At 30.7% G+C, this 23,350-nt stretch overlaps 1 protein-coding gene across 2 annotated transcripts in view; it reads right to left on the bottom strand.

The window, feature by feature from the left end:
• The window catches only part of LOC145284768 (uncharacterized), a 187,481-nt gene that overhangs the window by 21,480 nt on the left and 142,651 nt on the right, over positions 1 to 23,350 (bottom strand). For both annotated transcript variants that reach the window (XM_080133738.1, XM_080133737.1), the window contains 3 exons: positions 9,091 to 9,171; positions 838 to 1,851; positions 315 to 491 (listed from right to left, as the gene is read on the bottom strand). In XM_080133738.1, coding sequence (XP_079989864.1) covers positions 315 to 491; positions 838 to 1,851; positions 9,091 to 9,171 — 1,272 coding nt within the window. The remainder of the gene's footprint in view (positions 1 to 314; positions 492 to 837; positions 1,852 to 9,090; positions 9,172 to 23,350) is intronic.

Below are 23,350 nucleotides of genomic sequence, written 5' to 3'. Positions count from 1 at the left end.
AAAAATTGACTTTCAATCTTCAGGAGAATATTGCTTTACAATTGAATTTTTTCCAAATACTCTGACCACTATGTCATGAGTTCTAGTACGAATTTTAAGAGCCTTAAACCTATTCTAAATCTAAATATTATTTATTGCTACATATTATTACTATATATCTGTGTATATATTATATATAGAGAGAGTAAAGCATTAAGTTACGTAGGAACTAGATATCTTGTCTGGTGCAATTTCTATTTTTTTTTTAAATTTAAATAATTATCAAAAAAAAAACTCAACCTTGCTACAAAATATTAAAACAGTTTTCAACTTACCATCATTGTCTGGCTGTGATACAGAATTTTCATTCGTTGTAGATAATGATGGGATAATAAAAATACTTGGGGCTGGCTGCTGAGAATTCCCTCCTAAACTGAAAACATTACTGCGTCCAGAAACAGGTCTTGGATTGCCAACAATAATAATTTGTGGAGCAGATGCACTTGGTAATGCTGTTGGAAAAAAAGGGATGATAAATTAAGAATTATACAAATGCAAAAGAGAAAATAAATTTGTTTTTCATGAAATTATTCTATAATGATAACTTACTATAAAGACCGTAAAAACAATATTCATTTTATATGTAATCTATTCTTCTCTTATTAAAGTTACAATTTAATGACTTGGACCATTTTTCTAACTAAAACTTGCCTGAAAACCATCTAAACACAACCCTGGAGAAATTTTTTAAAAATTGAAAGTAAATATAAAATTCACCCCAGAGTTAATTAAATTAGAAATATTTCTTGAAATGCATAAGTAGATATTAAGTTTAATCAAAAGAATTAATTTTCATACATGACATCAACTGTGAAAACTGCGTTGACTGTGCCTGTTGTGCAGAAGATTGTTGTTGCGATTCCACCTGAAACTGATTCTCAGATTGGCACTGGAGTGATTGCATTGGATTCTGTTGAGATTGATGCAAAGTCAATTTAGAAACTGGATTTGTCATGGGCATTTTCAATGGATTTTGAAATTGGTCAGAGTCGGCCATGCCGAGATGCAAACCAGATCCAATATGCATTGGGGGATTAGACTGCTGTTGAGGGGTGTCAAATTGAATGTGGGTATTTGACATGCTCATTTGTGAAGAAGCATGTTGCTGCTGTTGCTGCTGCTGCTGTTGTTGAGATTGAAGCAAAGCAGTCGCTTCATTAAAACTGAAGTTCTGTGTTTGAAATTGTGATGAGTTGTTAGTCAACATTGTAGAAGATTTTATAGAGTTAGTGTCACTCATTTCATTTATAGAATGAAAGTCAGTCAATGAGGAATTAATTTGTGATGAAGGTGATAGTTGCTGCTGCTGCTGGTGTAGTTGCTGTGTTGCTGCAGTTTGATAGTCGTCACATGTATGCATTTCCATCGCAGAAGAATGCTGCATCTGATTGGAAGGATTCATCTGAGTGGTAGCAGTGGTAGTCAGATACTCATCGGTTGAAGGCGGAAGTTGTGTTGTTTGTTGAAATCCTTGATCTGCTGGAGGTTGGGAAGGATTTGCTGATTGGAACTGTGTAGATGAATGCAGCTGAGATGGTGACTGGACTGAGGAATTCTGAGAGTGGAAATTGGATGACGAAGATGAATCCAGCTGGGGAGTGGTAAATTGGGTATCTGATTGATGAGACTGTTCATGGAACGAGGTAGAGAATGTACACTTTGTCTCGTTAGCTGCTTCCTGTTCAGAGAAAGAACTAGAAGGTTGTACAACAGTATTAGCCGAAGAGAAGGTGGCAGGTGGGAACGTCTCAGGTGGAACTTGGAAACCACCAGGGGTATTTTGTTGTAACAGCCGTAACAGTTCAAGTGTATCTGGAAAAAAATTAAATAAAATGAATAATTTGAATATTATTACATCAAAAAAAAAAAAAAAAAAAAACAAGTTATAATATTTGCAATGGATTAATATGATTGAAATATCTTTTACTAACAACTAAGGAATAAGATGGAAAAACATTGACTTTTGAATAAGAAAATATCAGGAATTACTGAAAACAAATAAAAAACGATTGAGATATCAAGAATGGTTGCTAACCGATATTGAATGTTTCATAAAACCTTGTCAGTGAGGGTTGAATGGATGGATGGATGGGTTATTTAATCAGCATATCAACCTTTGTGGGTCATTTAATGCTGTTTTTTTTTTTGTTTTTTTTCTATCAACCCCTTCTGGGCCATTCAATGCTGAATCTAGTCATTTTGGGGATAGTATTTGATGTTGTATCCAGTTATTTTATAGGAGACTTTTATTCTTGAAGCTCTTTGTATTTTCAATCGTTAGTTTGTAGCTTTTGGTTTGGTTGTTTTATAGTGGATTTTATCATTTTTGTTCTGTCTTAAGGTTTTTGCGGGTTATATTTTTTGGAAGAGTCCTATTTCTTTAATGTAAGATAAGATTTTTCTGGTGTTGTTCTCTTTGAAGATTATTTGAAGATCTATTTCTTTATAGTGTTTTTCCTAATTTGTGAAAGATCTGTGCATTCAGTTAGTAAATGTTTTACAGTAAGTGGTACTTGACAGGGAATGCATTAGGGTTGAGTTTCTCCTTTTAGGAGGTAGGAATGGGTTAAGTGTGTGTGACCTATTCTAAGTCTTGTTAAAATGACATTTTGTTTTCTGTTTGTTTTTTGATAATCCTGCCTCCTCTCTCCAAGTGTGGGTTTTATATTGTATAATTTGTTATTTGTATTCCATTGACTTTGCCATTTCCCAAGTATATGGCTGTTGATCAGGGGTCTAATATCCGTGTATGGGATCCTGTACCCATCAAGATTCATTGCCTCCTTAGCCATAGCATCGGCTCTTTCATTGCCCCTGATTCCCATGTGGCTAGGGATCCAGGTGAATATTATTTTCTTTTGGTCGGTAATGAGATTTATTTTGTTTAGGAGTTTGATAATTGTGGGGTTCTCTTGTTTCTATTTTTTAGAGCTGTTAAAACGGATAAGGAGTCAGAGAATATAATGAATTTTTCTGAGTTTTCTTCAGCAATGATATCCAGTGCTAAATCTATGGCTCTGGTTTCAGCACTAAATATAGAGGCTTCATTCAGAAGTCGTTTGCTAATTTTTGTATTGTTGTAGGTTATCCTTTGAGCCATCTGTGTATATGTATGGATAGTCAGAGTAGCATAGCTTGATATTTTTAAGTTCTTCTTGAAATATGGCAGGATTTGTTTTGATTTTTGATTTTCATTTAAGTTCAGCATTACGTCTGGTTGTCTCATAGTCCATGGTAGGTTTTCGGATATTACAGAATGGTGGATATTTGTTATTGGAATTTGAGATTCTTCTATACTGGTTTCTAGTTGAAGTCCGAAGGTTTTTATGGCTTTTTCTTTTCTGTTAAATGGGCTTCTATATTTGGGGTCAAAGGTACATTGATAAGCGGGGTTTGTTGGGCAAGACTTTAGTTTCAGGTAGTATTGTAAGCCAAGTTTTTCCCATCTGAGCTTTAGGGGTGCTTCGTGGGCTTCTGCATATAGGCTTTCTTTGGGGGATGTTCTATATGCTCCCAAGATTAGTCTTAGTCCTTCATGGTGAATGGGGTCAAGGATATTTATGTAGGAAGGCCTTGCTGACCCATAAATGAAACAGCCATAGTCCAGTTTCGAATGAATTAAAGTCCTGTATAGTTTTAGGAGCGTTTGTTGGTCTGCTCCCCAGTCTGTGTTAGCGACAACTTTTAATAATTGTAGTGCTTTGTGGCATTTCTGCTTTAAATATCTCAGATAGGGAATAAAATTCAATTTTTTGTCAAAAATGATCCCTAGGTATTTATATTGATCAGTAATAATTTTTTTGTCATCGAGTTTGAGGGTTGGATCATTGTGCATTTTTTTAATATTACAGAAGTGCATACACTTCGTTTTAGACTCGGAAAATTTAAGACCATTTTCTGTGGCCCACCGGTTGATTTTGTTTAGGTTCAGCTGCAACTGTCGTTCTATTGTTTGGACATTTTTTGATCGATAACAGATCAAGAAGTCATCGACATATAGGGAGCAGTCGGTTCCAGGACTTAGGCATTTGGTAATATTGTTAATCTTTATATTAAATAAAGTGACTGATAGTATGCTTTCTTGTGGGACCCCTTCCTCCTGGTTTTCGAGGTCAGAAAGGGTGGATCCCACATGGACCCTAAAGTCCCTGTCAGACAAAAAATCTTTTATTAGTTTGGGTAGTCTTCCCTTTAGACCTAGATTGTGCAGGTCTTTCATAATGCCATATCTCCATGTTGTCTCGTAGGCTTTTTCCAAATCAAAGAAGATGGTCGTTATGTGTTCTTTTTTTATGTACCCCTCTCTAATGAAAGTTTCCAGACGTACCAGGTTGTCAATGGTGCTTCTTTTATTTCTAAATCCACTTTAGAGGTCTGTTATCAGGCCATTTGCTTCAAGGTACCAGGTTAATCTTTTGTTTAGCATTCTTTCAAATGTTTTGCATACGCAACTTGTCAATGCTATGGGTCGGTAGCTTGTGGGATCAGACTTAACTTTATCAGGTTTGGGGATGGGAATCATTGTTGCTTGTTTCCATATGTCAGGGAGTTCACCCCTGATCCAAATGTCATTGAAGATGTTTTGGAGGTAGATTAAGGATTTTTGAGGTAGTTATTTCAAGAACTAGTAGTGGATCTCATCTGGCCCTGTTGCAGTGTTGTGTGAACTGTTTATGGCGTCGGTTAATTCAGATAGGGTGAAAGGTTTGTTGTAGTCTTCTACATTATCTGAGTTGAAGTTTAATTTGTTTCTTTCAGCATCTAGTTTGATTTTTTTGAATTGTGGTTTATAATTTTTGCTAGAGGAGTTTTTTTGAGAAGGTTTTTGCGAGTACATTTGCTATATATTTTTTGCTGGTTATTTTTGTATTATCTTTTGACAGGTGTTTTAGCGGTGTTGGTTGATTTTTACCAGCTATCTTTCTAACCATATTTCAGATTTGTTTTGCTTTGGTGTTAGAGTTCAGTTTGCTGATATAGACTCTCCATGACATTCTTTTGGCCTCCTTAATTGTTCTATGGGCTTTTGCTCGGTTTTGTTTGAACTGGTCTAGATTGACGTTAGTGGGACGACTTTTAAATTTTCGCAGTGCAGCTTTACGTAATCTTACCGCCTTTTGGCAATCTTCATTAAACCAAGGTCTTTTATATTTTTTGGATTTGGAGCCTTTGGGTATACATTCTCCAGCTATTGACATCAACGTATCAGTGACGTGTTCCATAGAGTTCTCCGGTTCATCTTTGTCTATTAGTTTTGCATTGCATTGGGGTTTATATTCCTCCCAATTTGCTTTGTTTAGCTTCCATCTGGGGAGGTTATCTTCAATCTGGATTGAGTTTTCAAGTATGATGGGAAAGTGATCGCTACCACATGAGTCATCATACACTTGCCAGCTGTAGTCCATTAATGTGGCTGGGTCGCATAGCGACAAATCAATGGCTGAGTATGTACCTGAGGCAGGGTGGAGATATGTATTGGAGTTTTGGTTCATGAGGGACAGATTGTTATTGTTGATGATATTTTCTAGTTTTTTACCTTTTATGTCTGTTTTATTGCTTCCCCATATGATGTTGTGGCTGTTGAAGTCTCCTAGTAGGATGTATGGTTTAGGAAGTTGTTCTATTATTTTGTTGACTTCGGCTTCATTTATGGGGTCATGTGGTGAGATATACATGGAGCAAATGTTGATAGTTTTATGTAAAGTGGTTTTCACAGCAATTGCTTGTAATGTGGTGTCTAGAGTTATTTCGCTCTGAGGGATGTTTCTAACTAGAATCGATACACCCCCCGGAGGCCCTCTGTCCAATATTGTGTATAAAGTTGTATTGGGTGTAGTTTTTTATAGTGATGTTATCGTGTGTCTTTAGGAAGGTTTCCTGGAGGCAGATGATAGCAGGTCGTAGTTTAGATATCAACAGTAGCAAGTCGTTTATGTTTGCCTTTAAGTCCTCGGCAGTTCCATTGAATGATAGTTTGAGTTTTTTTTATTGTGGTCTGTCATTTTATTTGTCTGGAAGTGTTTTGTCTTCTACTTCCATCTCCTCCAGTGTTCCTATTTTGTTTCCTTCTCTTGAGGTTGATTGGGATCTAGATCTTGGTTTGTTTGTTTTTTCTTTAGTTTTCGTTTTATTGGGTGATGGTGTTGTTTCATTTGATTTGTTTATAAGGGTTGTTTTCATTTGGTGAGTTTTTTTTTTTTCTTTGTTTGATTTAATTTGAGTTTTTTGATTTGTTGGTTCTGTTTTTTTGTTGTACTCTCTTTTGTAGATTGATTAATTCCAGAGTTCAGGATTAGTGTTTTAATTTCTTTCATTAGGTCTTTCATCTCTTATCAATTGAGATATTTCTTCAGTTTTTATTTCTGGAGGATTTTTTGTATAACTTTGACAACTTTGATTTGTGTGTATTTTAGCATTCTTGGTTACTTCTGAGTATCTTGTGTTCATAATTTTCCTGGCTTCCGGGAAGGTTATATTTTTTGTGTACTTTATTATTGTTATTTCTTTTTCTTTTAGCCATGTTTTGCATCCTTTGAAGTCAGCTGAATGGTTTTCCTTATAGTTTGAGCATTTGGGGTCTTTTTTGCAGTCACTTTGTTTTGAGTTTTCACCACATCTTATACATATTGGTGATTTGGTGCATTTGGATTGATGATGTCCAAATTGTTGACAATTGTAGCATCTTAGAAGGTTTGGAATGTATTTTTCAACGTTCACTTTTAGGCATCCGATTTTAATCTCACTTGGGGGGTTTGTGGAGTCAAAGGAGAGTATATATGTATTTGTCAATATAGTTTCTGCATTTCGTTTTAATCTTATTCTTTTTACATCTATAACACTTTGGGATGCTAGATTAGATAAAATTTCCTCAGTCAAGCAATTTGATAGTTCGCTGCATCTAATGACTCCTTTTGAGGAGTTTAGGTATGGGTGGGGATAAGTTTTAATTTTAATATTGTTAAAGGTTTGCCATTTGAGAATTTCTTTAGCTTGTGTTTTTGTTTCAATTCGATAAGTATGGCGTTATTTTGTAGTCTTTTTATCATTTTGGGTTTTATTTTTTGAGAGAAAATTTTTTCCATTGTAAAAGGTGAAATTTTATTTATTTCATTTTTTTCAAGTGTTTCCATTATTAAAATATTGTGTTTTCATTGATTAAGCAATTCTGTTCGTCCTCTGAACTTGAGATGTCGGAAACATCAGAGAAGTTTCTTTTTTGGGGGGTTTTGGGGGAAAAAAGCCATAATCAAACAGGTTGGTTTTTTCATCATCTTTGCTCCCCACCCACCTCGGAGCCCTATATGGGAAGTGCCTGGGAGGGGAAACCCATTCGCCCAGGCTCAACAAGGATACAAAGGTGATATACTCGATTTATATGATATAATTTATGAGCACCTGTTTTCCTTTGATGTTACTTTGGAATACAAAGTAATTTAAAAGGTTTGCAGCCATGTCATAGATATTTCACTTTGTCGATTGACCCTCAGCCACCGCTTTCCACCATATATTAGGGAGTAGATGTTATTTGTGGGGAAGGGATAGGCATATTGTGTTGATGATAGGTTTATGGAGTGGGCGATATATGGTGGGGATTGACGTGACCAGCCGATTGGTTGGATCGGGCCCCTCCGACCGCCCGTCTAGCCCAGTAAGGGCCAAAGTGGTGTGTTGGGAAGTGGGGGTACTAAATCCTGACCTCCAAATCTCTCAACCACCAGGATCCCATCCTAAGGGTATTACGAGTCGCTACCTACGGCCAACAGGTAGCCCCATTGAGAGACTTCTACTCTCTGCAGGGGGGTAGTCGGCATATTCTGATGCCCTGCCGACATGGTCCAGTGGAATCTGATCAAATTTTGAAGAATAATTTTTTAATAGAATGTATTTATTATTATTTATTTATTTTATTTTTGGTTTGTTTTTTATTTAACCCATAGTTGGGACCCTAACAGGTACTACCACTCCGGGTCAGAGTGGACCTGGGAGCAATGGCAATTAAAGGGTGGCTCCACGCTCCCCAAAGCCCGCAAACTGGGGCCTCACCATCAGATATAGTTTAAGGGCATATCTAGGACCGGGAAGTAGGGAAAGAAAAAGAAAGGAGGGGAGAAGAGAGAGGGGCTGTTGATTTTGTTTTTATTTTTGTAGAACATAATTAAGTTTTACAAAAGAGAATAGAAAACAAAAACAGAAATCAATGTAGGTGCATTTTGTCTCAGAAAGCCAATAGGCAGCCTGATCTGGTAGCACCAGTAGTGAGGGTTGAGGACATGCATTGCATGGTGAGAAATGATATGAGAATGATAAAATGTATGTGTAGTGTGAGTTTAAAAACAGACTTAAATTCTCATGACTTCAGAGAAGATTAAATCTGAATAGCATAGGGAGACGTGTACAGAAGAGTAGACTTTTGATAGTATATTCATGCTGAAAGAACACATGATAGTTCTTGGTTATTAAATGTAGAACAGTTGAGGTAGCAGGTTTAGTTCACAGGGGAAGATCAAGGAAAACATGGGAGGAAGTGATTAAAATGGAGCTGATGTGGCAAAAGATGAGCGAGTTTGGCAGTCAATTTTTAAAAGCTGTCCAACACATGCCAACATGGAAAATGGATGTTAAACCAAATATGATGGTGATAATGGATAATAATCTCTAAGTTTATTCAAATATCTGCAAAATATTAAGCACTGATTTATTTAATCAACAGAAGAAAGTTGAAGTGATAATGTTATCTCTAAGGGCAAAAAGAAAAATTAATTCATAATACAATAGAATGATAATGAAATCTAATAACCAATATATGAGGTGATTATTCCTGTTAATAAATTTTAATTTCAATCAAACTATATTTATAACCAACACAATGCAAAAGAGATAATACTTATTGTGAAAAAAACATCTTTAGAAATTACACATTAAAAATACTAGAAGGGATTTATGTACATTTATTGATGTAATTTTAATATTTTTTAAAAAGCAGTATTTGGAAAAAAAATGTTACAATATTTAAAATAAATTTTGTATTAAGAAAGAGTAAATGGTACTCACTTGGACATTGTCCAAATGGCAATGATTGTGGCTGGGGTGGTTCAACCTCCATAGGCGTCTCAACTTTAGGAAGTGGCTTCACTGCAAATTTAGAAATCACAAATAGTTCAAAGGGTCAAAGATCAAATGCTACAAAAATAATTCGAAGAAAAATAAAGGGAGGGGGATATAATTGTTTTGCTGAGGATTTTCTGCAATAAAAAACCCTCACAAAACTAGCAATGTTAATATGAAAACAAAGAATTTTCTATTTAGACTTTTTTTGTCAAGAAAAATCAAATAGCCAGAAACAAAATACAACTTAAAAAACAACCAAGTGACAAAAAATACAATTTTTTCACAGTAAAGAACATTGTGAAACCAATCACATGTAATTTGATATATTTTTCAACAGATAAAACTGGAATTGAAAATTAAATGGAAATATTGTTTGTTGGAGTTTTTTTCAGTAGTGTGTCACAACATTAATTGCTTAAGTTGAGTTGATCGGTAAAAATTTCCCACGTATTAAACCGATAGAATTTTTTTTTGGAATAACCTACTTCAAGAATCTTTTTATTAATAAAATTACTTCAGAATTTGGAAGATTGTATTGTCAATAAATATAACTTCAAAACATACTTTATATATGCATACCTTTTTTAGCATTATGTCTTATATTAATGTCTTTAAAATGAGGATTCATAATCTTCTTTCAAATAACAAATCCAATTACTTGCATCTAATAACATTAGACACAATGATCTGCTATTGTAAATGTTGTCATAACTATTGAAAAATCTTGACAAAATAAATCCAAAGTAGATTTTTTTAAATACTTATAGCCAAATAAAATGAAAAGCAATGAAAACAAAATATCAAAATTTAAAAAAAAAAAAAATGGTATCCCATCATGTCCATGGAAAAAAAAAACATAAGGCAAATAGAAATTTTGTGTGTGTGAATTCTTAAAATGTAGATGCTATACTATTATTTGCATTAAAAAAATTCATTATCAAATATACAAACAGGACCTGCATTAGTACTTGTAATGTCAAATTGTAAAGATTGAGAAAAACTATTTAAAATTGGTGGTTCTATTTTAATTATTTTTTTTAGGGGAGGTCACTTATTTTATAGTTTGTAAATAAAATGATGGTTTTTAATAGATTAAAACATTTAATTAGAAATTTAGGTTTATAGAAAGCAGAACAATGTAAAGATGTAACGGATAAAATCACACTGAAGCAACTTAAGGTATAATCGTGTAATCATAATCAATTATAATAATTATAGTAATGTATATGTATAAAAATCACACTGAAGCAACTTAAGGTATAAGTTGCTTCAGTGTGAATCTATCCGTTACATCTCTGCATTGTTTTGCTTTCTATAAATCTAAATGTCTTTTATATACATATTAAACAATGCTTCAAGCAAACTATTTTAACCTCTTGTTTAATTAGAATTGTATTTAGTGCATTCTAAAGTTTTCAGGAAAAATAATCTGCACATAATTTAAGAAAATATTTAATCTTGCCTATTTGATAACAGAATGTCAGTTTTTAATAAAATTAAGAATAGTAATTTTTGGTTGTTATTTACATCTCCAATCTGGTTTAATGGTTCCCGCATTGTATTTAATTCTTAACAAAGTTTACTCAGAAAGTCATTGTCACCCAACATTGCTTCTTTGAAATGTCCGATTTGTCACCATTATTATTAGTCTTTAATTTTTACTTCATGAAATGATGCGATGAATCTCCAGGGGACTACATAATGTGCTACAGCATGGGAACAGGCTCACCTTCACGCTGAATCATATGCCTCTCAAATTGGACCCGTCGCTGTTGTTGCTATTACAACTAAAAATGTGTTTAGCAATGCTGCCAATGCTACTACTATTGTTAAAAATATGTTCACTGATTCCACTGATCTGCGTATGGAGTGTGCTGCCATTCCTACTCATGACAGGCACTAGAATTGTGGAGGGAAACATCACCCTAAGGAATATTGATCCCATTGTCCTGCCTGCGATAAGATATGTCGAAACTATGGTAAACTCGTCCATTTTGCCAAAGTTTGCTATTCTACTAAATCGACACCTTCACATTCTACCTCAGCTGTTATAGAAGACCATGTTAAAGACGAGTCTCCTCCTATTACTAAAATTGTAAAATTAAAAGGTAAATGGCTAACTGCCCTTCTAGACACAGGCAGAGTCGATAACTTTATCAGTGCTTGTATCGTTAAAACAATGACCCTGTCTATTTTGAAACAGGATTTTGTAATTTCCACGGCATCATCTGCCATTTTTCTCAAACTATCAGAGTATTGTACTGAGAACACCACCTTCAACGGCTACAAGTATAAAGACATTCACTTCATGCTACTTCCTAATTTCTGTATAAATATTATACTAGGAATGTCTTCTTAAAAATGCACCAGAGTATAACTATTTCTTTTGGTGGATCTCAGGGCATTCTAAAAATCTGCGCTTTAACTAATATCATTGATGCTCCCATTATATTATTCCAAAACTTGACCCTTAATTGCAAACCTATTAATACTAAGTTTTGGAATTACCATGCTGAATATACTCAATTCATTGTAAAAGAAATTCTACAACTGCCTAAAGACGATATAATTGCACCAAATCATTTTGCGTGGTACACTTAAATTGTTGTGACTAATAAAAAGAAATAATCAATTTCTTTCATGCTATTAACTGTTTCACTTTGTTCGATGTATGCCCCTTATCACAAATTGAAGATCTTGTAAATCAAATAATCCAGTATCATATTGATTTATCTAAAAGCATACTACCAGATTGAAATTTGCCCCAAAAATCACTCCTATACAGTCTTTCAATCTGGAAATCATTTATATCAATATAAACACATACCTATGGATATCACAAATGGGGTTTTTGCATTTCAATGTTTTATGAATTCTTTTATCTCTGATAACAAATTATTTGGAACCTTTTCGTATTTACATGACATAAATGCAATAAAAACCAGGTGGAGCATAACATCAACTTGGAGCGCTTCTTTAAGGCTGTTTCAACGTACAATCTTAAAATAAACCAGCAAAAATAAAAAAGTTTTCATTTTGTTCTATTAACGTGCTTGGTTAGAAAATTTGTGATAAAACTCTTCAACCCGATCCTGAACATTTGAGATCTCTTTTGCAAGTGCCTCCTTCTTCCGACTAAATCATTTAAAAGGTGTCTTGGTATGTTTGCCTACTATGCAAAATGGATACCTAATTATTTATCCAAAATTTGTCAACTGGTTAAAAATAAATTTTTCATTGCCTCTCATGGGTGTAAACTCTTTCGAAGGACTCAAGAAAGACATTGCCGAATCTTCCGTAAAAGTCATTGACGATGAATTACTGTTTGTTATTGAAACTGATGCCTTAGAAAAGGTCATCAGAGGTACTATTACAAGCTGGAAGACCTGTAGTGTTCTTTTCTTGGTTGTTAAACCTTTCTGAAACGTGATTTCATATAGTTGAAAAAGAAGCATATGCCATAGTCGAACGTGTTCATAAATGGAGAGACCTAATTGCTAGGAAACCCTTTATTATTACGGATTTATGTTTAATCCAACTAATTGTGGAAAAATTAAAAACAATAAAATTATAAGGTGTAAAATGGAGCTTCTTCCTTTTTCATGTGATATACAACACCATCCTGGGAATGAAAATGTTGTTGCTGATACATTATTCCAAACATGCAGTTGGAGGAACTAAAATCAATTCATAATTCTTTAATATGTCCTGAAGTATGTTTTTGATATTTTGTAATGTCACAAAATATGCCATAGTCAATCGATGAGGTGCAGCATGTGACATTTGAATATACTACTTGCACAAAAATAAAACCCCAATTCTTTAATTCCCCTAATAATACTCTTATCCATTCTACTACTCCATTTCAGCATTTTTTTTATTAATTATAAAGGACCTTCCCGACATCTTCATCAGGTTGCCGTTTCTACTTACTGCCGACAGGCACTGCTTACCTGTTTAGCTCTGTGAGCCTGGAGAAGTTTTATTAATACAGCTTAGTGGCAGGAGTAAGTATGACTCAATTGTTGAGGTAGTGGATTTCCTTGAAACAACCCTAAATTGGGGACAGTTTTATGCTTTCATAAAAAAAAAAAAAAAAAAATTGTTATAATTCTGCTCACTATTTAAATATGTCCTTTTTTTATTCGTGTGTGTGTTTTTGGTCTTTGCCTTGAGTAATTATTACTGTACAAATTCAGTTGAATAAAGCTTTGATAGGGTTTATCTTCTTTTCATCTTTGTTATACTACATAGGGGCATTATAATTTTAAATTATTATTTAGTAAATTCTCAGGTGCACTATAATTTTAAATTATTGTTAAAAACTCAACATTAGAGTAGCCATGAAGTCTAATCATTTACAAATTGAATTGTACATTTTCACTTTGCAAGTATAAATTATAGAATTAGTAGCATTGTTCTTGTAAAAGAATAGCAGAATTATATACTATATGATCAGTTATAAAAATAAATATTCAATACAAAAAAAAAATATAATTTTACTTAAAAACAATCTTTAAATTTGGAACTGTTTTTATTATCACCTATTTTTTACATTTTTTAGCTATAAAAGTGAACATGTTTACTTTTTTATAGAGTTTGGGTCAAGTGTATTGTTATCATAAAACTTGAAGTTTTTGGACTACTGTTCTCATCTCGAGTGTTATTTGCACAGTGTTTCAGTCAATATCAGCTCCAACCTTTTTCAGGTGGATAATCTGCATGGAATTTTGAATGGAACTCTTTATTTAATCCAGAGTAAAACAAGATACACCTGAAGAAGGTCAGAGGTTACATCAACCAAAATGTTGTGCGAAAAATGCTCAATAAGAACAATAGTTTGAAGAATCCAAATATTACAAACGTATAATCAATCTTCATCTAAAAAATTCAGAATTGTAAAATTGAGGTTGTTTTGGATTTCATTTAGTGTTTGATTCTTAAAGTCATTGTTTTTTTTTTACAATAAAATGTCTTCTTTGACCGTATTTTTCACTTTTCATGACATAGCTTATGAAATCTCTGAATGGAAGTAAATTTGACATGGAGATAGGCTAAAATACAGACATGCATTTTCTTTATATTAGATATATTTACTTTATCATTTCTACTTAGAATGAAAATGCTAAGTTGAAAATATTTACATATATGAGATTGAGCTAGCTTATTAAAAATGAAAATGAAAGGGCTATGAACATCACCAAAAAATTTAATAACCATTGATTTAAATTTTATTACAGAATTATGAAAATAGTTGAACTGTATGTACGTTATTACAGAATTATAAAAATAGTTGAACTGTATTCATATTTATAAAGAAAATCAATATCATATTAATATTTCAAGAAATGTAACTAAAATGAATTTCAAGAAAATACATACAATAAAACTTTTTAACAAGGTAATTTATAAATTTAACTGTTTGATATACTAAAGATACAATTTATAAACTACTCATCTAAAAATACTAAATTATGTTGTATATAAAAGATATGTTTAATATCAATAAGTAATATATACTCACAAAAAAATTGTTGAAATCACAAATGACTATGAATATCTAATTATTTGTCATCCAATATTCATAAAAATTACTAGATTAAAATATGGATATTTTAAAGTAAAATTGATTTAAATTAGTTGATCTAAACTTTAAAATGCTTTAAACATTTTATTTTTTATGTCCCGTTTAGATTAACTAATTCAAATAAATATAATTTATTTACTCACATTTATATTATTTTTTATTGTGCAGATATGAGAAATGATTTTATTTTAATGCTATTTTAATTTTGTACTATTTTACTCATATGTTCAATAATTATGATACTTATAATTGTTTGTGATGTTGATAAGAATATATCACACATTAATATTAAGCATATCTTTTATATATAAGAAATATTATCACATTCAGTTAACTTTTCAATTAGTAAAATCTGATTAATAAGCGCTTTCAAGGCACAACCATATTTATATGCAAAAAATAGAAAACATTTTTCAAATATAAACCTTTCTTTGTTGTTATCTCTCAAGTAGTTAGGAATCCAAAGGATGTATATACATTAATATTTTCATGACATACTTTAATACATCATATTTGTTGCTTATTTCTTTAATATTTACAATTTAATGCAAATATATTTGATAATTAATAAATCATTTCATGTTTATTTTTGAAAGGAAATATAACCTTTTGCAAAACTTAAGATCTTAGTATAATGTGGAGAGCAGTTGTGCTTTAGCACAAATTGATGACACAATGGGATACCAAAGATCATTTAACAAAATAATTATTTGCAATTAGACTTTATCATAAAACAACATTTCTTTATTAATATGGAGAAACTCATGAAGCTCCATATCTTTCAACTATCTTGTTTAAAAAAAAAATTGTTTTCAGTTTTATAATTCTTTAAAGAAAAAGAAAATCTATTATAATCATATAATACATTGTTCATACTTGAAAGTGCTTTAAAAACAATTCATTAGTTTAGTTTAATTTTTATTTAACCATCCTATAAATATTTTAATTTATAATTAAGTATATTTTCAGTAAAATATTAATGCACCATATTTCTAAGTGTGAAATAATGAGTAGAATTAATTTTGTACATTACTTACATAGAATATCTGTTCATTTTTTAGACAGAATAATTTGAGTTGAAAATTTGATTTTTTTCTTTTCAATTGGAAATTTCTAAATGAAATGATACAAAAATCTATTTTGTTTTCAATAAAATTGATTCAATCAAACAAATAAAAACTGGAAATTAAAAAAAAAAATTAATTTAATTTTTATTTGAATATTTAATGTTTTAATAAAAATATTTTTCATGAAACAAATTATTCTTTCTAAAAAAATCAACTGATATGCAAAAATACAATATGTATATTTTTTCTTTAAGCAAATATTTTAAATTATTTTAAACTATTTCGACACAATTTCAGATCAAAGAAACTTTTCAAATATTTCTTGGAAAAAAATGTGAGTAAAACTGTAATCTTTATAAGAAAATATTTTGAAAGGATATATCTTTAATTATATAATTAAAATTGAATATCTTATGAAATCTGTTGTCCAGCATAAGATTTCTTTTTAATTTCAATCAAATTTAACCTTAAGAAATTGATTGGTGAGATCTTTCTTTTATGCAATATTTTTTTTTAATAGTTAAAAGTCAATTACAAGTAGACCACATAGTGAAAGCTAATGTTAACTATTTACTTGTTCAAGATTTGTATTAAATTAAATGGCTTGGTAAAGATATTTTGGTTTGAAAATTAGTAAAATGTAGGTGATATAAAGGAAATATTCTCTGCTCATTTTCTATAACCGTTCATATATACACATACATACAATTGGTATGCAACTGTTTATGTTAATATCAGACAAGGGATGTGGCATTAAAAACCATAGATTATAAGGGAATTAGTTCCCATGAGATTGGAAAGGGGGAAAAAGCCAAACACAAAATGCAAATACTAAAATTTATGAAGCAGAGAATGATAGGATAAAACACGGACAAAACTGAAAAAGGCTTTTAGACTTTTAAGCAAAGTTAATGTAAAACAATAGAGGAACAAGATTACATAACATGAGCGATGGGATATAATTAAATTGCTTAACACTTAATAAGGGAAGTCATAGTGAATATGACAAATATATGAGACATAAGTATATCTTACATGTTTTCGAAAGACTTCAGCATATTTTTAAAATGATAAATTCAAATTTTTGACAATTGAAATATTTAAAAAGCATTAGACTACAAATGAGTTAAATGATGTAGCAAAAAAATTAGATTAATATGATAGTCGCATGATATGCAGTTAATAACGAAAATTTAATCTGAAGTTTTTAATGTATAATTATATATATATATATATATATATCACTTATATACATGAATGAATAAAGTTAATTACCTATCTCTTTCTAGATTAATATAAGTTACTGTGTACTGTTATAAAATTTTGAAGTTCTGCAAATTGGATTGATGAGAGATAGTTAACAATTGATGATAAAATAACTACCTTTATTTTAATTATTCTCTTAACAGTCACAGTTTGACAAAACAATTCATAAAATCAAACATTAATGACCAAATAAATATTTCATTGTGAAAGCCATCATAATTTTTTTTAACAAAAGGTATTAAAAAATCTTACAAAGATCCTCACATTTTTTTATACAAGAAATACAAGAAAAATCCATTGATTTTCTAAGACCTATGCTTTTTAGTTCAAACTGATCATCTATTTATAAGTTACTAATTTCATATCAACAATATTATATTTGTTCCACCATAAAAATATCTATTTCATAAAAGAAAATTATTTGAATAATTATTTTCCACATGTTTTTATAGCATAGATTTGTGAAAATTTTCAAAAACATTTTCAATATAAATTTAAAATTGATCAATTCTATATTTTTGTAGTTGGTAGAATGGTTCACAACCTGTGAGGCTGTTCTGCCCAGCGGCAGCTTTCAACATGTACTTTGTCAGTCCACTAGGATTAGGAATCAAGGGCACCCAGGGAGGAGCACTCTCCTTTGCAGGTTGTAAGCTACATGGAAGATTACAAACGATTAGCAAGCCCCATCCCCACAAGTTCATATCATAAACAAGAAAAACAGTTTGTATTATAGGAGCATAGAGAAATACAGAGAAGCAGGATTTTTTGGTTTCTCTCATCAGACCCACCAATAAATTGGAACATTTATTAAGTGTGATTCGAGGAAAAATACGACAAGAGGGAGGAAAGAAAGCTAAATTGATAATGTAGAGTATCAAAAACCTGCTTTCTGTATAATTCCATGCTTTTGAGGTTGAAGAACAAAAAATGTTTTTCTTACAGTACCTCCAGTTAGAATTGGAATCCCATGTCCTGCCTGAAGCTTCTCAGGGCAATCAAGTTTATGGAAGTTTTTCCGAGCAAGAGCACGTCAGTTTTTGCCATCTACCTTTCATCTGCCATTCTAACAAAATTTACTTATTATTTTCTTCCAATTATGCAAATCCTTAAATTCTCAGAGCATATTAAGTTTTTATTAATCAAACATTTAAAATTCAGGATACAAGAAAAAAGAAATTTAACATTTTTAATAATAAATTCCTATATAGAATTTTTTTTTAAATATAAGTATTTTATTTTTCAAAATAACTTTTGACTTATATAGAGAGAAGAAGGTTTTATAAAGGAATGCCTGCAATACTAAATTTAAAAGATATTTTGTCTTTTTTCTTTCTTCTAGGGGATCTATAAAGGAAAATGGAGTTTGCAATAATTGCAACTAATAAATAAATACACATACTTTGGTTAGGTAATGCAAGTAAATAAAACAATGTATCAAAAAATCTTGTTGATAAAGCAAAAAAAAATAAATAAAAAATCTCATCTCCAATCACAAAACATGATTAATAAGATCTCTAAACTATAGTATAGATTTATCACCTCAAAGGATAAGTATAGAAAATTTATAAGTGAGAGTTAAATAATCTTTTTAGCTGACATGAGTGCTAATTGAAATATTCTTGACATTATTACGATTATTGTTGAAAAATCCTTATTAAAATACATTAATCCTAAATAGGTTTAATTGGGAATTATTTTTATAAAACATATGCTCTGAGATAAGGTGTATTTGCTTATTTATAAAAAAATATTGTGTAAAATTTTTTAAGTTTTCAGTTAAGAAATTAGTTCAAACAGATGTATAATTTTGTAAATAAAGATAAAAATTCTATGATAAAAAGATATTTCCAGTAAAATGTTACATGTTCTTTTGAAAAATGATCATTAAAATGTGAAGTCATCAAAATATTATGGAAAGGTGCATTGTAATGTAGAAAACAATAGAGTGGCATTGTTTCACAATGACCTTGGAAAGGTGAGTGCAAACTAAATGAGCCAAGGAAGAAATAAACCAAACAAAACAGCACAATGCCAATAAGAGAAATAGTAACCATTTTTTTTTTTTTCAATTCTTTTTACTTTAGAAATGGATATAAACATTCAATGTGTGCACAAGAATTGTAAAGAGAAAAGATTTGAGGTTAAATAGAACAAGCACTCAACATATGCTTGCAATTTATAAATAGATTTCAAAAAGACAAATTTTCTTGACACCCTCCAAGAATACAGGTTTCTAATATCCATCAACTGAAGAAATAAAGAAACTATCAGTCTGTGTGCACACATTTTTGTGAACAAAGATCATAGAAGAGAAAAATAATCTACTTACATTGCAAGGTTTTTGAGATCTATCAACAACATCAATAAAGTGATGTGATGCACTTGCAAATTTGTAAACCATAGCAAATTGAAAAGACTTGCATTAAATGCTCTCAGGCAGACACTGAGTTTCTATAGAAAAATTCTATAATTACAACTGAAAAGGTGAACATCTACACAAGCATTTTATGGAATGCAAGAAAATATCAACAAATTAACATCCATGCACACCAGATGTAGCAGAGGTTTTAAAAAAAGGGGAGGGGACACCAATATATCCGATTTTTCTTCATTCACAGCCATTCAATAGTAAGCAAATAAAGCTTCATAGATTTTTAATAAATAAAAAAAAATATCAAAAAATCAGGTGTATTTTCATCACAATTACTCATACCATATTTGCTGGCTTACAATGTTTCTATAAATAATAAAAACTAATATCACAATCTTAAAACTTTCCCTTTAAATGGGAATATTTTTTATAAAAGCAAATACCATAAAAAGCCAGCAATTATAGTACTTACAAAAAATCCTAAATTGAAAATCTAGTTTTAAAAATGTTATCTTAAATTTAGAAAAAAAAAAATGAATAAGTCAAATAAAATAAGTGACACTCATTTTGACATTGGCACAAAAATAAATTACTGAAGATGGTGCTTCTAGGAAAACACTAAGCTTAATAGTAAAAACAGAAAACAAACATTTGCTTTTACGTTGGATTGCGTTTTGTTTCATAATGCTTTGATGAACTTCATTTTTATTAATGGCATAAGCTAAGAATGGCAGATGAAGAAAGTGGGAATGGCAAGGTATTTAACATGCTGAAATCTAATAGTTTGTCAGACATGGTTCAAGTAACAACAGTTTTTAATCATTTTTTTAATGGAGGAAAAACTTAAATGAACAAAGTAAACAAATAAAACATTGGCCCAAGCAAACACATGTTCAAACAAAAAAAAACAAAAAACAGAAAAATCCCCATTTCTCCCTTAAAAAAGGATATGCACCCACAAACATTGACTTGGAGCAGTTATCTTTAAGTTAGTCAATAATATAAAGAGCTAGAAATGGATAAATGATTTGCTCAGTTGATACTTGTTTTTAATAGGCAATGAACATCTCATTGGAATTTACCAGTTTAGAAAAGACCAGTCAAAAGAGAAAGGCCAATATTTACCTAATTGCCTAAATGAAGATTGTTAAAAACATTAATCTTCAGTATATATATATATATATATATATATATATATATATATATATATATATATATATATATAAACACAGTTAATCAGAAACATTAATTTATTCAGAAACTCAAACTTGGTGAAACTTTTCTAACTTATATTTTTATGATCTTCAAAATTTACTGAGTATAATTTAGTAGATACCTCACTAAAACTTGTGTGAGGAATTAAATACAAATACTGAAGGCATAAGATTTGCCTTGCAAATTATCAATCCAATCAAACTCTTTATGAACATAATGACATGAACAAGAGACTTACTTTGAAATGAAAACAAAAAAATAAGTTCTTATTCCTTAAACTGTTGTTCACCATGTAAAGTGAGCAATCATTTTATGCCCCATACCTTTTTAAAGATATACCTAACATTGGATTAAGGATGGCAGACATAAGCTATTATTGTTAATATCAGATAATAAAGATTAATTTTTGACAACCTAAAATAGAAAAAGAAGAGGTTGAAACTGAAGATAACTATATTAATATATTTGCGCAAATACAATAAGAAACGAGTTGTTCTGATTTTTATTCTGAAATTTAATAGCGAGTGGAGAATATTAATGTTCCATTAAGAAAGAACTTAATATATATTATATATGTATTTAGATACATTTAATTTCATTAAATTCTATTTTACGAAAGAAATTCATTAAAATGTTATTGTTAAAAGCCCTTAAAGCATGATATTATCCAAAGAGCATTTGAAGCATATAATGCTTTAGTAATTTAAAAAGTTAACTGTGCACTAACTGAAAATGTTCACTCACATTATGGAGAAGAATATCTGACCAAAAGAATATGCAGAAGATGGTTTACAAAATTCAGAAATAGAAATTTCGACCTTGAGGATAAAATCTGATAGGGGCACTCAGTTGTGTTCGATGAAGAGTTTCTTGTTGCATCATAGCAGTACCAGTTGAACAATGAAATTTTTCCCAAACCATATAACTTGTCACCTTCAACACCTTAGAAATGTTTCTAAGTTTGAAAAACATATACAAAAATTTGTTTGCAGATCTCAACTTACAATTAACAGTTGCCTTCAAACAATGCATAAGATAACATTAGCTTCATTCTTCAACTTATACTAGATAGAGGGGTTTCAGTAAGTAATGCAACAAACAGGTCTTTATCAGTTTCAACTAGATGTCCTGATCAGTCTTCATTTTCATGATAGAAATTTCTATTTCTAAATTTTGTAAACCACCATCTGCATGTTCTTTCATTCAAGCACTTTTCTAACAAGTTGAGTGAATATTTAAAGGTGCTTCAGTTGCAGGGTTAATTTTTTTTTTTTTTTACTGAAAACAATAAGCACCTCAAATTCTCCTTAGATACTATTGCTTTAAGGATCTTTAATAGTAACAAAAATTCAATTTTTCCCTGTAAAATTAAACTTTAATAAAGTTAAATGTCTACAAATATACATATCTATAATATAAAGCTGAATGTCTGTGTGTGTATGTGTGTCTGGTCACGAATAGACTCCTATATGGTTGACTATTTTAAAAAACTGATTACATATAATGATAGAAGATGTATCGCGACACAGGAATGGGTATGTTTGATCTGGCAGAACGGTGGTTCATTAAAATTGTGGGGTCTGCGTTTGCGTCTGGTCCACAAAGTATGGAAATAAAAAATTAAAAAAAAAACGTTTACAAGTGTTTTTGATATAGATGTGCATAAGAATAATTTGATAAGTATGTTTTAACTTAAATAGGGATGGTATAATAAAATTGTGGGGTCTACGTTTGTGTCTGGCCTCCATAGAATGGAAATAGGCACAAACTTCGATAAAGACTTTTTATATCTATCTGTGTAAGTATACTTTGATAATTATGTTTCTGTTTGAAGAAATATGGTATAATAAAATTATGGGGTGTTTGTTCGCACCTGACCTCCATAGAATGGAAACATGTCACAAAGTTTAACAAGGTTTTTTAATATAGATCCACAGAATATTGTGATAAGTGTTTCAGTGTGAACAGGTATGGTATAATAAATTATGGGGTTTATCTATTTTATTTTTACTTTCATCATATTTTGCTTTGGTTTTGATACCCCTAAATTCAACCCAAATTTACAACCCTTCCTTTTCATAACCTATCATACTTTCATAAATCAGAGTCCATTTTCTGTAGGCTGTTTTTGAACCCAGTCAACGACAGGTATTTTTGCTAGTATATATATATATATATATATTAGTTATTTCCATTAGGCATTCCTACTTACTATCAAATTTCCTAGAATCAAAATCAGGAGAGAACTTATAGGATAAAAAATGCTCTGGCTTTACTTATTAGATTACAAACAAGGAAAGCAATGTTTTGTATTCTTATATTTGATCTAGATATGCAATGACTCCAAACTGCAAGCCTCATTTATATGTAGCAGAACTAATATAGTAAATACTAACAAAAATAATGGGCATATATCTCATATTGCATAGAATTAGAAAAGAATCATAAAAACATTAACAAATCTAAACATTTTAATTCATAGAATCTATATATGCCAACATTAGCACAAAAGTTTAATAACTTTGAATATTAATTTGTTTTAAACTCGTAAAAATTTATAGTTATTATTTTCAATAAATCTTAATCCAAAATTAAAAACATTTTTAGTACTAAAAATTTTAATATTGAAAGTAAACAATCTTTGAATAGTAATTTAAGTAAAGATGGGTAATTTCCCAAAGGGAAAAAATATCA

The sequence above is a fragment of the Euprymna scolopes genome, chromosome 9, assembly GCF_053919585.1.
Source record: "Euprymna scolopes isolate OS-2025 chromosome 9, ASM5391958v1, whole genome shotgun sequence".
Taxonomy (NCBI): Eukaryota; Metazoa; Mollusca; class Cephalopoda; order Sepiida; family Sepiolidae; genus Euprymna; species Euprymna scolopes.
This window is presented reverse-complemented; position numbering and strand designations above follow the sequence as displayed.